The 14,829-nt window shown below is 33.8% G+C and overlaps 1 protein-coding gene across 5 annotated transcripts in view; it reads right to left on the bottom strand.

Moving 5' to 3' along the window:
• Jak2 (Janus kinase 2) overlaps positions 1-14,829 on the bottom strand; it is a 137,072-nt gene that overhangs the window by 76,590 nt on the left and 45,653 nt on the right. For all 5 annotated transcript variants that reach the window (XM_058571450.1, XM_058571452.1, XM_058571449.1 and 2 more), the window contains exon 4: positions 10,199-10,322. In XM_058571450.1, the coding sequence (XP_058427433.1) occupies positions 10,199-10,322 (124 nt within the window). The remainder of the gene's footprint in view (positions 1-10,198; positions 10,323-14,829) is intronic.

Genomic DNA, 14,829 nt, shown 5'->3' with positions numbered 1-14,829 from the left:
TCTTAACATCTTTTCTCTACGGTCAACTTTATTTTCAAGATCATATACTGTATCTTTGAGGCCTAAAAATCTACCTTCAGAGTGATCTAATCTATTAGTGATGCTTCTAACTGGATTTCTTATTTGGTTTAATGAGTTTTTCACTTTCAGGATTTACATTTGGTTCCTTTTCAGAATCCCTCTATCTCTTTATTGGTGATCTTTCACTTCCTGTATTTTTCTCTCTAATTTCATTTTTTACATCTATTTTAGCTTAAAGAACATTTGACTATGAACTCTCTAAACTTTTTCTGACATTTCCTCCCCTTTGTGTTGATGGAGTCAGTTGTTGAAGAATTATGAGTTATTAGAAATGGTTTATTCCCTTGCTTTTTCATGTTGTTTGTATGTCCACCTATCAGGATAGTCACCACTTCTTTTAAGTAACAGACTACTTTGTGACCTTCTTTCTTATAAAAGTCCTATGTTAGGTAAATATCCAACTATTGATACTTTAAGTCAATGTGTAACGTATGCTGATCCCAGTATCAGCACCACTTTGAAAGATGCCATTTAACCCTATTTACTATAATCACTTCAGAGCCAAGCCTCAATTCAACCTTATGAGAACAAAAACTTGCTTCTATTATTCTCCACAATTCCTCAAATCCAGGGATATACTTGTAGTAAAGTTCTGAAATAGGTCAAAAAATTACTTCCTAATCTACTAAAATTGCTATAACTTTAAATGAGGGCTAAAGCAGGGATAAGAAAGATGGAGCAAAAAGGAAAAAGATAAGGAAAGATAAAAAAGGAAAGATAGAAAGAATAATCTATAGCAAGGTAAAAAGGAAGAATAGATGAGGTAGTAGCAGATAATGCAAGAGGATGAACAGCAGGTAACAGAAGCAAGTATAAATTAGAATTAGGAAAACAAACATAGAAAGATTCTAATTAATATTTTAAACCATTAGATGAAATACATTGAAGTGGGTTGAAAGTACAATCTTAGCTAATACAGTAACCAGTATTGTTCAAGTTATTTATATGTTCAAAGTTGATTTTAGATAAAGAAGAATGGAATTATAGCATTTATTGGTGAATGGATGGAACTGGAGAATATTATGCTAAGTGAAGTAAGCTAGTCCCCAAAACCCAAAGACAGAATGTTCTCTCTAATATAACCCACAACAAGGGAGGGAAGATTGGAAGTTCACTGGGCTAGAAAAAGGGGACTAAAAGGAAGGGAGAACGAATGAGAATAGAAAAGACTGTAGAATGAATTGGACATATCTTTACTATCCTTGTATATGAATACACAACCAATGTAACTCCATATCATATACAACCACAAAAATGCAATCCTAACTGGAACAAGTTATACTTATTCTATGTATGTATAATATATAACATACACTCTACTTCCATGTATATCTAGAAAGAATATTTATAATTTTTTAAAAACATACTCTATTTGAAATGGTGAGAGATTTGAAATTGTATTATTTTTCTTGGTTTATATTGTTCTTGATGATTTGGATGTGTCATTTACTTCTGAAATAAGTAATAAAAGTTGGAATTAAAAGTAGAAAAAAAACAAAGTTGATATTAGAGTTACTTATAACAAAACCATGACAAGATGAAGAAAATTCTTTTTAAATCTTGGTTTGAATTTTATTGGGGTTCAGACATTTAGCAGATGTCCATCATTCTTTGGCTGTGGATCTCTCCAAAATTTTCAGGAGCACAGGAGTCAATTCCCTAGCTGCTGTGGAACTCCCACCAACTAGTTCTGTTTTATCAGCTCAGGCTCCTGAAGTTGACTGCTTGGAGGGTAGAGTGTTGTGACTTGGTTTTTTCTATTATGTGTAGGAATTCAGGATGCAGGCTCTGGAGTATCCCTGTGATTACTTTGAATCACCATGAACCTGCTCCCCTCTACAGGAGCCTTTTCATAGTGGTGTAAATCCTGGTGGCTCTCTGTGAACATATAATCTCTGGCTGTGTATTTTCCACAGGTGTTCTGTGGTCTAGAAGTATTCCCCTGGCCAACACCAGTCTCTGGAGTACTGTAGTATAGGAATTCAGTTAGTTCAATTGGGTCCTAATTTCCATTGCTCCGTATTGTGAACAGCAGGGGTTGATTACCTTTGTTGACTAGGACTGATGCAAGATCCAGCCAACATCCAAACAATGCCCTTTCACTCACTAGTTGTGATCACAGGTGAGGCTGGGAGCCAGTTAGGGCTGAGAACAGCCACTTCCTATTGCCTTGGATCAGGCAATTTTTCACTTTAACTGATCTCCCTCTAGCTATGTTTGCAGATGCCTATCCTGGGATATTCAGGGAACTTCTCCTAGCAGCCTTCTACTCAGGCTACCACCATCCAGGAACTGGATCTCTATGTCACTAAATATTCAGGCAGCTTCCCTCTGGTATGGTCCCATGATTGAGAGGACAGTCCCTAGGATTCCCACAATGCCTCCCCACATTGTCAATAGTTGGGACTGGGGCTGCCCAGATGGATCCACTTTCCTCTGCTGTGGCCAAAGATGTTTTGCTGCTCTGTCTCTGGGTCACAGAGGATACGCGCTTCCCCCACACAGGTCTGCTCTACCTTGTGAAGGGGAAGGGGGATGAGTTTCCGTGATTTTCAGCCCAGTATTGGTCCCTTCAGAAGTTCCTTCTGGTTGGATTCTTAAGAGGTCTCACTACAGGGGACTTCCCTCTGATTTAAGTTGCAGCTCCTAGACTTGGAAAGATGCCACAATGATTTAAGAGAGTGACTAGTTGTTGGCTGAGGGCTCCACAAGATGGCTATAGACTCCAAACATAGCTTTCTTTTCACAATTTGGTTTAAGCTGCTTGCTCTGTTTATAGGACCCTACTGTTCCCATTGCACTTTAAATTTTGTCTGCCTTGCCAATATTTTTATATGAATAAAAATAAAAGACTTTCCACTCCATCTCGATCTCTCTGTTGACTCTCCCCCACCCCCACCCGGGTTTAGGTTCAGATTAGGGAACTCTGAGCTTATTTTTTTAATATCTTTATTTATTTATTTTTGTGTGTGTGTGTGGTGCTGAGGATCAAACCTAGCACACCACATATGCTAGGCGAGCACTCTACCGCTGAGCCACAACCCCAACTCCTATTTATTTATTTTTATATGGTGCTGAGGATCGAACCCAGTGCCTCATATGTGCTAGGCAAGTGCTCTACCACTAAGCAACAACCCCAGCCCTCTGAGCTTATTTTCAGCTCCAGTAACCAATCTTCAAGTTTCTCCAGGTTTCAGATTTTGTAATATTGACTCTTAGGTTATTTATTTTGTCATCCATCTCTCAATTCCACTTTTCCTTCAATGCCTTCTTTCTGCACTGCCCTTTTGTTTGGGTTACTCTTTTTTGTTGTTTTTGAGTTCTTTATATATTCTAAAAGTCAATCCTTTGTAAAATGAATAACTGGGAAAAATTTTTTTTCCCATTCTGTGGGTTGTCTCTTCAGTCTGCTGATTGTTTCCTTTAGTGGGCAGATTTTTAATTTGATATGATCACATTTGATAATTCTTGTTTCCTGAGCTACTGGAGTCCTATCTGGGAAATCATTGCCTGTGCCAATATCTTGAAATGTTTCTCCTATGTTTTCTTCTGGTAGTTTTAATGCCCTACATTAAGGTTGTTGATCCATTTTGAGCTGATTTTTTTTTAAACCAGGAGAGAGATAGGTGTCTAGTTCAAATCCTTTACATGTGGATATCCAGTTTTTCCAGGATTATTTGTTGAAGAGGCTATCCTTTCTACAACACATATTTTGGGCACTTTTGCTAGGAACCAAATGGTTTATCTCTGGGTCTCCACTGATATACATTTATGTTATTATGCATTTGTTACTGTTATCTGTAACATGTTTTAAAATCAAGTATTGTGATGTGTCCAGCACTACTCTTTTTACTCAAGATTGCTTCAGCTATTCAGGGTCCTTTGTGCTTCCATATGAATTTTAGGATTTTTTCCTAGTTCTGTGAAGAATGACATTAGTGTTTTGATGGGGATTGCATCAGTTCTGGGCTTTCTTTGTGAGGAGATTTTTATTATTATCTCAATTTCATTACTTATTATTTATCTATTTGGGTTTTTTATATTCTCTGAGTTCAATTTTGGTAGGTCATATGTGTCCAAAAACTTGTATATTTCTTAAAGTTTTTCTAATTTATGCCATATAGTTTTTCAAAAGATTCCCTAATGATCCTTTGAACTTTAGTGATGTGTGTTGCAATGTTTCCTTTTTAATATCTAATTTTATCTGTTTCGGTCTTCTCTCTTTCTTTTGGCTATTTAGATAAAGGTTTGTCAGTTTTTGTTTATTTCCAAAGAACCAACTCTCATTGATTTTCTTAGTCTCTATTTCATCTCTGATATTTATTATCTCATTTTTTTTTGGTTCTTATTTTTCTAAGGCTTTTAAAATGCATCATTAGACTATTTACTTGAGATCACACTATTTTTTTTTATGTTGGTGCTTACAGCTATAAACTTCTGTCTTAGTACTGCTTTCACTGTAGCCCACAAATTCTGCTATGTGGCATTTACATTTTCATTTGAGTCCAGGAATTTTTAAATTTCCTGTCTGATTTCTTCAATGACAATGTTCCTTCAATATTACATTGTTCCATCTCCATGTGTTTAATTTTCGAAGTTTCTCTTGCTGTTGATTTCTAGTTTTATTCCATGTGATCATTTAAGATGCAAGAAATTATTTCAATTCTTCTTAATTTTTTAAGGCTTGCTTTGTGGCCTAATATATGGTCTATCTTGGAAAAAGTTCCATATATTCACACACACACACACACACACACACACACACACACACACACACTACAGCAGTTGGAGGGAATATTATGTAGCTGTCAAGTTCATTTGACTTGCAGTGTAATTTAACTCTGATGTTTCTACATTGATTTTTGCCTGGATGATCTATCTATCTATTGTAATAGTGGGATATTGATGCTGCACACTGTTTTTGTATTGGGATCTATCTCTCCCTGTATGTCTAGTAGTATTTATTAATTGGGTGTTCCCATGTTCGGTACATAAATATATTTATAATCATTATATCTTTATAATGAATTATGTCCTTGTTCTAATTCATTTTATATTGAAGTCTATTTTGTCAAATGTAAGTATAACTACTTATGCTTGGTTCTGGATTCCATTTGTTTGAAATATCATTTTCCATGCTTTCAGTTTCCATCTGTGTATGTCACTACAGGTGATCTGACTTCCTTATAGGCATCATATTGTTGGGTCTTGTTATACAACATACATATTTTGACTTAGTGTTTTATCTATTAATGATTAAAGCAATAATTAAAATTCAAAGGATCATTAGAGAATATTTTGAAAAACTATATGGAATAAATTGGAAAATCTTATTCAGTCACTTATCCAGCCTGCATCTTTTAACTGGAGCATCGAGATCATTTATATTCAGGGATATTATTAACTTGTTCCTGTCATTTTGTTGTTTTTCTTTTCATTGATTTGAATATCATGTGTTTATTTCTTTCTTTCTTATTCTTAGAAGTTTAATGATTTCTTATATCTTAGAAGTTTAATGATTTACTGTGTTTATAATGTTTGATTCTTTCCTACTTCTCATTTATTTGTCTACTCTTCTAATGAAATTTATTCTTGTAATTTTATTGTGAATAAATTATTATTATAATTGTGTTTATATTTCTTTCTCTTCTGGATATAGGATTCCTTTAAATATCTTCCATAAAGCTGGTCTAATGGTCATGAATTCCCTTGGTTCATGCTTACTTAGAAGGTGTTAATTTTATCTTCAATTCTGAAGAATAACTGTGCTGCAATCTTGGTTGGCAGTTATTTTCTTTTAGGACTTGAAATATATCATTCCATGGCCTCCTACCCTTTAGAGCTTCTGATAAGAATTCTGCTGTTAGTCTAACAGGATTTAGTTTAAATGTGATTTGGTGCTTTTCTTTTGTAGATTTTAACATTCTTTTTCTTGTACTTTTGGCAATTTATACTACGTCATGGAGAGGTTCTTTTCTGTTCATGTCCACTACAGGTTATAAATGCCTCCTGTATCTAGATATCCACATCTTTCCCAAGATTTGGGAAATTTTCTGACATTACTTCATTGTAGCATGTTAATGAGCTAGCTGGAAATGTGGTGGTCAGTAAGCAAAGATTCTCAGGAGCTTTTGGGGCTGGGCACTCCTTAGATGATGTAATATGTCCCCAGATACCCAACAGGAGGGAGAGGCAATTGAGATGTTGGAAGTCTCAATCTCTTTAAACCACATATCTTTGAGTGACAAATTCTGTACTTGAGGAGCTAACTGGGACTCTTTCCCTTTCATCTACACCACCCAGGGGATATCTCCTGTCCTCCTGCCATGATAACATGCAATCGATGCTGGGAAGCTCTATTTCTCCCACTATTCTGTTATCAAAAATCTAGGTTTCTCCACGTTTTTTTTTCTCTCTACTATTGAATTCCAGTGCTCTTTCACAGTCACTCACCTCAACAAGCTACTATACACCTGTTGTTTTGGTTCTATCTTGTAAAAAAGCAGGTGAGTTTTGAGTGCCTCTGATTCACCATCTTGAATCCTCCCTGCTTCTTCCTTTATATTGTATCTTTTAAAATCCTTTACTTTCACCCTATTATATCTTTGAATATAAAACATGCCTCTAAAACCATATGTAGTTGGATCATGTTTTTCATCCATTACTTTAATCTCTGCCTTTTGACTTAGTGTTTTATCTATTAATAATTAAAGCAATTACAATGAAGTAGGACTTATGTCTGTCATTGTGCTAGTAATTTCTAAACAGCTTGTCTTTTTTGTTCATCTATTTCCCAATACTGCTTTCGTTTACATTAAAAAGATATTTTCTAGTGTATTGTTTTAAGTCCCTTGTTTTTTTCTTTTACTATACACTTTTGAGTTATAAGGAGTAGCTCTTAGGATTACAATTAACATCTTAACTTAAAATAATCTTGTTTTTATTAATACCAACTTAATAATGACACTATATACAAACTTGTTTCTATATCCTTTGTGTTATTGTCATATAAATTACATCTTTATTGTGGACATCTTCACTTTCTTGTCTTCTTCTTTTTTTAAAATATTTATTTTTTAGTTGTAGTTGGACACAATACCTTTATTTTATTTATTTATATGTGGTGTTGAGGATTGAATCCTGGGCCTTGCACATGCTAGGCAGACGCTCTACCACTGAGTTACAACCCCAGCCCCCTTATTCTTCATTTGAAAGAGAATGCCTCTAACATTTTACCACTAAAAATATTTGCTACATGTTTTTAGTAGATATACTTTATCATTTTAAGTACTTTCATCTTAAATTTTACTTTATATTAAAGTTTCTTTTTCCTTTCTTTTTGTAATTACAAGTGAGTCCATTTTCTTTTTAGTATGCCCTACTGTCTACCTGCAAAGAATTGATATGGTACATGAATAAGGGCCACCTATAATCTAAAAATCCACAGAAAACCATGAGGAATAGCAGGTGACACAAGAACAGCAAATACTGTAAAATTATTTTCCAAAGATGATACACAATATTAAGTTTTCACTATTAAAATAATTATGAGAGCTTGCTGGCTTCAAGTATTCATTATTTTTATAACTAATGAGATCAAGCATTTTTTCAAAAGGACATAACTTATTTGTCCTTTTGTGAAATGACATCTCTTTATGTACTTTTAAGTAACTAATTAATAAAACAGTATTTTAAATTTTAGTTTAGTAAAACTACTAACAACTATCTGATTTGTTGAAACCATCTTTAAAGTTTGCATTTTAATTTTGATAGTTGATTTTAACTTTCAGAAGTTTAAAATTTTGGGCTGGGGATGTGGCTCAAGCAGTAGCGCACTCGCCTGGCATGCGTGCGGCCCGGGTTCGATCCTCAGCACCTCATACAAACAAAGATGTTGTGTCCGCCAATAACTAAAAAATAAATATTAAAATTCTCTCTCTCTCTCTCACTCTCTCTTAAAAAAAAAGAAGTTTAAAATTTTTTATAGTTAACAATAGAAATCAGTCCTGTATGATTTCTTCTACTGTTTTCAAGCTTAAATGGTATTTTCGAAAGAAATTCATGGTTATTCAATTCCAATTCAGGTATGACTTAATGGTTTTTTTACACATTTCTATTCGTATATCAATCTACTCTTAAATCAATCTAAAATTTATTTACATATACATTGTGAAGTAAGAAGCCAAAATTTATCCAATCAGGTAACCAACTGTCCCATCAACATTTATTGACCAACCTTTCCCTTCCCCATTCATATGAAAAAATTTCATCATATATTAAGTTTCTACCCATATGAAGGACTACATATTTTAAGCTATATAAATGTCATCACTCTATGGATGTTATGATTTTGAATTTAATTATGCAACTTCAATAATAGATATATCGCTTTGTAGCTTCATATAATGTGACAATATCTCCTAAAATATTTTATAACAAGTAAATCTCCTTTCTTTTGATTATCTTATTTAACTAGTAATTTGAGGTTAACTTTGTAATAAAGTGGCAAGTTCCTTAAAATGCTTTGTTGAGATTTTACTGAATTAGAGTTAATTCTATATTTTAAGAAAAATCATTATCTTTATAGTATGCCATCTCTCCAGTCCAGTACAGTCAGTAGCCCTCCCTATACATGAGTTCTGCACCTGTAGATTCAATCAACTGCTGATCAAAAATATTTAGGAAAAAACTGAATCTGAAAGTATATGCTTTTTGTTGTTATTTCCTACATAACAAAGCATAACAACTATTTACATACCATTTATATTATATGAGGTATTATAAAGTTCTAGAGATGGTTTAAATTATATTATAGGTTGAGTATAGGTTACATGCTAATATTAGGAATACGTGACTTGAGCATTTGTGGATGATGATATCTGAGGGGGTACCTATAACCAACACCCAATGGATAATGAGGGATGGCTGTATTATACTCTTATTATTCATGTTTTCAATGAAGTTGGTAATTTTTCCATCCTGTCTGGTGTTTTTCTTAATAAGATTATTCCTGAATGCTTAATGTTTTGCAGCTATTTTAAGTGGATCTTCTTCATCTATTATGTTAAGATTGGCAGTATATAAGAATGACATTTTTGTAAATGACACTTACTGAACACTAATTTTGTCTTTTTGATAATTTCATTAAAAAATGATCTGTTGAATATAATGTAAATTATATCCTGGAAATCAGAAAATTTAAACACATCGAACTACATATTTTCATATAGAATAGAGTGAAGGAAAGAAGCAATACAGTATTAAAATATAGTAAAAATCAAACAATTGATAGGTACAATGTTAATATTTACATATTATTCTTTAATGAGGTACATATAATATGGTGAAAAGGCAAGCTTAGGAAGAAACTTAGGTTGGATTTGAACCCTGCCATTTCCTAGCTATGAGACCATAAGTAAATATAAGAAATACCTCAAAGCTATATCTAAAAATAACAAACAAAATTTTTTTAAAAATTAAAAAAAAAAAACCTCAAATCATCAGATATTTTTAACATGGAACTTTAATATCTCATGAAGTTGTGAAGAAAAATAATACATATAAAGCCTTGGAAAACCACAGGTATGTGTTATTTGCTTCCTGCTTTTGAATAAAAAAATACTTCTGGATTTCTCTAAGTAGGCATTACACATTGCCATATATTATTAAATAAATTAACTTAAAAATTAAGGCTCTAGGGCTGGGGATATAGCTCGGTTCACAGAGCACTTGCCTCGAATGCACAAGGCCCTGAGTTCAATCCCCCCCCCAAAAAAAGACTTTAAGACTGTAAATGAACACCAATAAAAATGTATCTTTTTCATTTCAACTTTTCAAAAAAGTTATTTATGAAAGAAGAAATGTGAGGCCATATTTTAATGCATAAAACATCAAATTTCCTGGGACATCAGCAATATTCTAAACATTTTGAATTTTACTAATAAAGGCCAATCCCATCCCTTTTTATTAAATTTCATTTCACTAATTATAATCTAAAGGGGTTAAGTGGCAACTCACCAAAAAACATTATAATTATCAAATTATATAGCTGGAACTCTCTCACACTTTGCCCTTTTTCCAAAAAGTAAGTCACTGTACATCATAAACAATAAAGTACCTTATTCTGTAGAGTACATTATGCCTTGTTGATTCATCTATATGGAAGACGTGGTTGGGGGGGTACCAGATCCTGTCTGTTTCACTCATTAAAGCAAACATATTATGATACACAGGTGTGATACCTAGAAAAGAAGCAGAAATAAAAATGATTACAGATAGTTTTAAAAAAACTGTTAGAAATCAGAAGAAAATGCAGTAGCAATTGAAATCTTCTGGTACAACAACATTTAAAACTGAACTTTTAATCAGACACCTTTTATGCTCCATATTATTAAAATATGACTGTTGAGTTGGGTGTGGTGACATACACCTGTAATCCCAGGTATTTAGGAAACTGAAGCTGGAAGATCTCAGGTTCAGGACCATCTTCAGCAGCCTCGGCAAATTAGCAAGACCCTGTCTCAAAAAAATACAAGAGCTAGGGATGCAGGCCGATGGTAGAGTACTCCTAAGTTTAATCACCAGTACTGCCTAGTGATTAAATATATATAAAAACAAAAAACAAACAACAACAAAATATCCCAATAATCATCTCACACACAGATACACACACACACACACACACACACTCACACCCATCCTTCATGCAGTTTTTTTTAAATCCAGTTTTAATTGTCTTCTGTAGAAAGCTTAATTCATATGTTCAAGTTTCCTTTAATTGAAGGGAAGCCTATTTGTGTATGTACATATGTGTGTGTTTTTATTGATATGGAGAGTATCAAATCATTAAAATATTTAGAAATCATGCAACACTTTTAAAAGAATGATGGAATGATGAAATGGTTTCATTTTAAAATGAAAAGTTTTATACAATCCACTAGTAATTACATCCCTTTCACCTTTATTTTTTTTTCTTATAAAGACTTTAAGATCAGCATCTTTACTGTAAACATAAAATGTGCATGGCTATATGATTTTATCAGATATTTTAGGCAACAGATAAATGGCTGAAGGGCACTGAGTTAAAAAACATATAGAATGGGCTGGGGATGTGGCTCAAGCGGTAGCGCGCTCGCCTGGCATGCGTGTGGCCCGGGTTCAATCCTCAGGACCACATACAAACAAGGACGTTGTGTCTGCCAAAAACTGAAAAATAAATATTAAAAAATTCTCTCTCTCTCTCTCTCTCTCTCTCTCTCTCTCTCTCTCTCTAAAAAAAAAACATATAGAAAACCTAAGCCTCTGGTTCAATATACGGAAATCAATAAATGTTATTCACCACATCAATAGACTTAAAAATAAGAATCATATGATCATCTCGATAGATGCGGAAAAAGCATTCGACAAAGTACAGCATCCCTTTATGTTCAAAACTCTAGAAAAACTAGGGATAACAGGAACATACCTCAATATTGTAAAAGCAATCTATGCTAAGCCTCAGGCTAGCATCATTCTCAATGGAGAAAAACTGAAGGCATTCCCTCTAAAATCTGGAACAAGACAGGGATGCCCTCTCTCACCACTTCTGTTCAACATAGTTCTCGAAACACTGGCCAGAGCAATTAGACAGACGAAAGAAATTAAAGGCATAAAAATAGGAAAAGAAGAACTTAAATTATCACTATTTGCAGATGATATGATTCTATACCTAGCAGACCCAAAAGGCTCTACAAAGAAACTATTAGAGCTAATAAATGAATTCAGCAAAGTGGCAGGATATAAAATCAACACACATAAATCAAAGGCATTCCTGTATATCAGCGACAAATCCTCTGAAATGGAAATGAGGACAACCACTCCATTCACAATATCTTCAAAAAACATAAAATACTTGGGAATCAACCTAACAAAAGAGGTGAAAGACTTATACAATGAAAACTACAGAACCCTAAAGAGAGAAATAGAAGAAGATCTTAGAAGATGGAAAAATATACCCTGTTCATGGATAGGCAGAACTAACATCATCAAAATGGCGATATTACCAAAAGTTCTCTATAGGTTTAATGCAATGCCAATCAAAATCCCAACGGCATTTCTTGTAGAAATAGAGAAAGCAATCATGAAATCCATATGGAAAAATAAAAGACCCAGAATAGCAAAAACAATGCTAAGCAGGAAGTGTGAATCAGGCGGTATAGCGATACCAGATTTCAAACTATACTACAGAGCAATAGTAACAAAAACAGCATGGTACTGGTACCAAAACAGGCAGGTGGACCAATGGTACAGAATAGAGGACACAGAAACCAATCCACAAAACTACAACTATCTTATATTTGATAAAGGGGCTAAAAGCATGCAATGGAGGAAGGATAGCATCTTCAACAAATGGTGCTGGGAAAACTGGAAATCCATATGCAACAAAATGAAACTGAATCCCTTTCTCTCGCCATGCACAAAAGTGAATTCAAAATGGATCAAGGAGCTTGATATCAAATCAGAGACACGCCATCTGATAGAAGAAAAAGTTGGCTACGATCTACATTCGGTGGGGTCGGGCTCCAAATTCCTCAATAGGACACCCATAGCACAAAAGTTAATAACTAGAATCAACAAATGGGACTTACTCAAACTAAAAAGTTTTTTCTCAGCAAAAGAAACAATAAGAGAGGTAAATAGGGAGCCTACATCCTGGGAACAAATCTTTACTCCTCACACTTCAGATAGAGCCCTAATATCCAGAGTATACAAAGAACTCAAAAAATTAGACAATAAGAGAACAAAGAACCCAATCAACAAATGGGCCAAGGACCTGAACAGACACTTCTCAGAGGAGGACATTCAGTCAATCAACAAGTACATGAAAAAATGCTCACCATCTCTAGCTGTCAGAGAAATGCAAATCAAAACCACCCTAAGATACCATCTCACTCCAGTAAGATTGGCAGCCATTATGAAGTCAAACAACAACAAGTGCTGGCGAGGATGTGGGGAAAAGGGTACACTTGTACATTGCTGGTGGGACTGCAAATTGGTGCAGCCAATTTGGAAAGCAGTATGGAGATTTCTTGGAAAGCTGGGAATGGAGCCACCATTTGACCCAGCTATTCCCCTTCTTGGTCTATTCCCTAAAGACCTAAAAAGAGCATGCTACAGGGACACTGCTACATCGATGTTCATAGCAGCACAATTCACAATAGCAAGACTGTGGAACCAACCTAGATGCCCTTCAATAGACGAATGGATAAAAAAAAAATGTGGCATTTATACACAATGGAGTATTACTCTGCATTAAAAAATGACAAAATCATAGAATTTGCAGGGAAATGGATGGCATTAGAGCAGATTATGCTAAGTGAAGCTAGCCAATCCCTAAAAAACAAATGCCAAATGTCTTCTTTGATATAAGGAGAGTAACTAAGATCAGAGTAGGGACGAAGAGCAGGAGAAGAAGATTAACATTTAACAGGGATGAGAGGTGGGAGGGAAAGGGAGAGAAAAGGGAAATTGCATGGAAATGGAAGGAGACCCTCAGGGTTATACAGTGGAGGGGGTAGAGAGAGAGGAGGGGAAGGGAGGGGAGAGGTGGGGAGGGGGGATGGTGGAAGATGGGAAAGGCAGCGGAGCACAACAGACACTAGTATGGCAATATGTAAATCAATGGATGTGTAACTGATGTGATTCTGCAATCTGTGTATGGGGTGAAGGTGGGAGTTCATAACCCACTTGAATCAAAGTGTGGAATATGATATGTCAAGAAATTTGTAATGTTTTGAACAACCAACAATAAAAAATTTAAAAAAAAATTTAAAAAAATAAATAAATAAAAATAAAAAAAAAAAGAAAACCTAAGCCTCACAAATACTGCATATTATTTTCAAACAAATATAAAACATTCACATACATGCATACAAGCACACAAATGCACAGAATAATCATCTGAACTCAAAATTAGGTCTCCACAAATGTCAAAGAAAACCAAGTATTCATGTTTTCCTAGTGATGCTTCAATTAAATCAGAAATGAATATGTAAAAATGATTTTAAATCCTTTATATCTGAAATATAAACTTCACAAAAACAAAGAGTATTTTTATTCTAGTAATATTTTCATTGTTTTCCATTGCAGACAAAAACAATATCAACCCTACACTGTCAACAAAGATTTAAATTCTGAATTTAAACTGTTAACATAACTATCTATAGATGTATAATAATTTCAGCAGGTATTTAAAAAAAAAACATTATTCAGTGTCAACTTTTAAACTGTATCCCTGCATTCATTCTTTTACTTACAAATATTTATAAATATCTCAGATATTTTAATTTCTTTAATATTTTAATTTCTTAAAATTTAATTTTAATTTAAAAATTAAATTAAAATGCATAAATTAAAATGCATTTACAGTGAATGATTACCAAATACCACACATTAAAAATTTGTGAACTACAACTAGAAAGACTCAGAAGGAAAATTATAGCTACAATCTGCTGACATTAGAAAATAGCAAGAAAGATCTAAGTATCTAACTCATTACATTAGAGAACAAAAATGAAGGAAGCACAGATAAAAAGAAGTTAACAGAGGATACTCAATAGAGAATTGACAAAAGATAATTCTTTGGAATTATTTACAAAATAAACATGTCTTTGTTAAGTCTAAAAAAGAATAAAAGGCATAAACACTATGAATTTTTAAAAACATAATTATAGGTTGTGAAGGCTAAAAGATAGTACTGCAACTACAAAT

Source organism: Marmota monax, unplaced genomic scaffold (genome assembly GCF_021218885.2).
Source record: "Marmota monax isolate L192 unplaced genomic scaffold, Marmota_monax_Labrador192_F-V1.1 WCK01_AAM20220418_F8-fsc00277, whole genome shotgun sequence".
Taxonomy (NCBI): Eukaryota; Metazoa; Chordata; class Mammalia; order Rodentia; family Sciuridae; genus Marmota; species Marmota monax.
The sequence above is the reverse complement of the archived record's forward strand: the minus strand, read 5'-3'. Positions and strand labels throughout refer to the sequence as shown.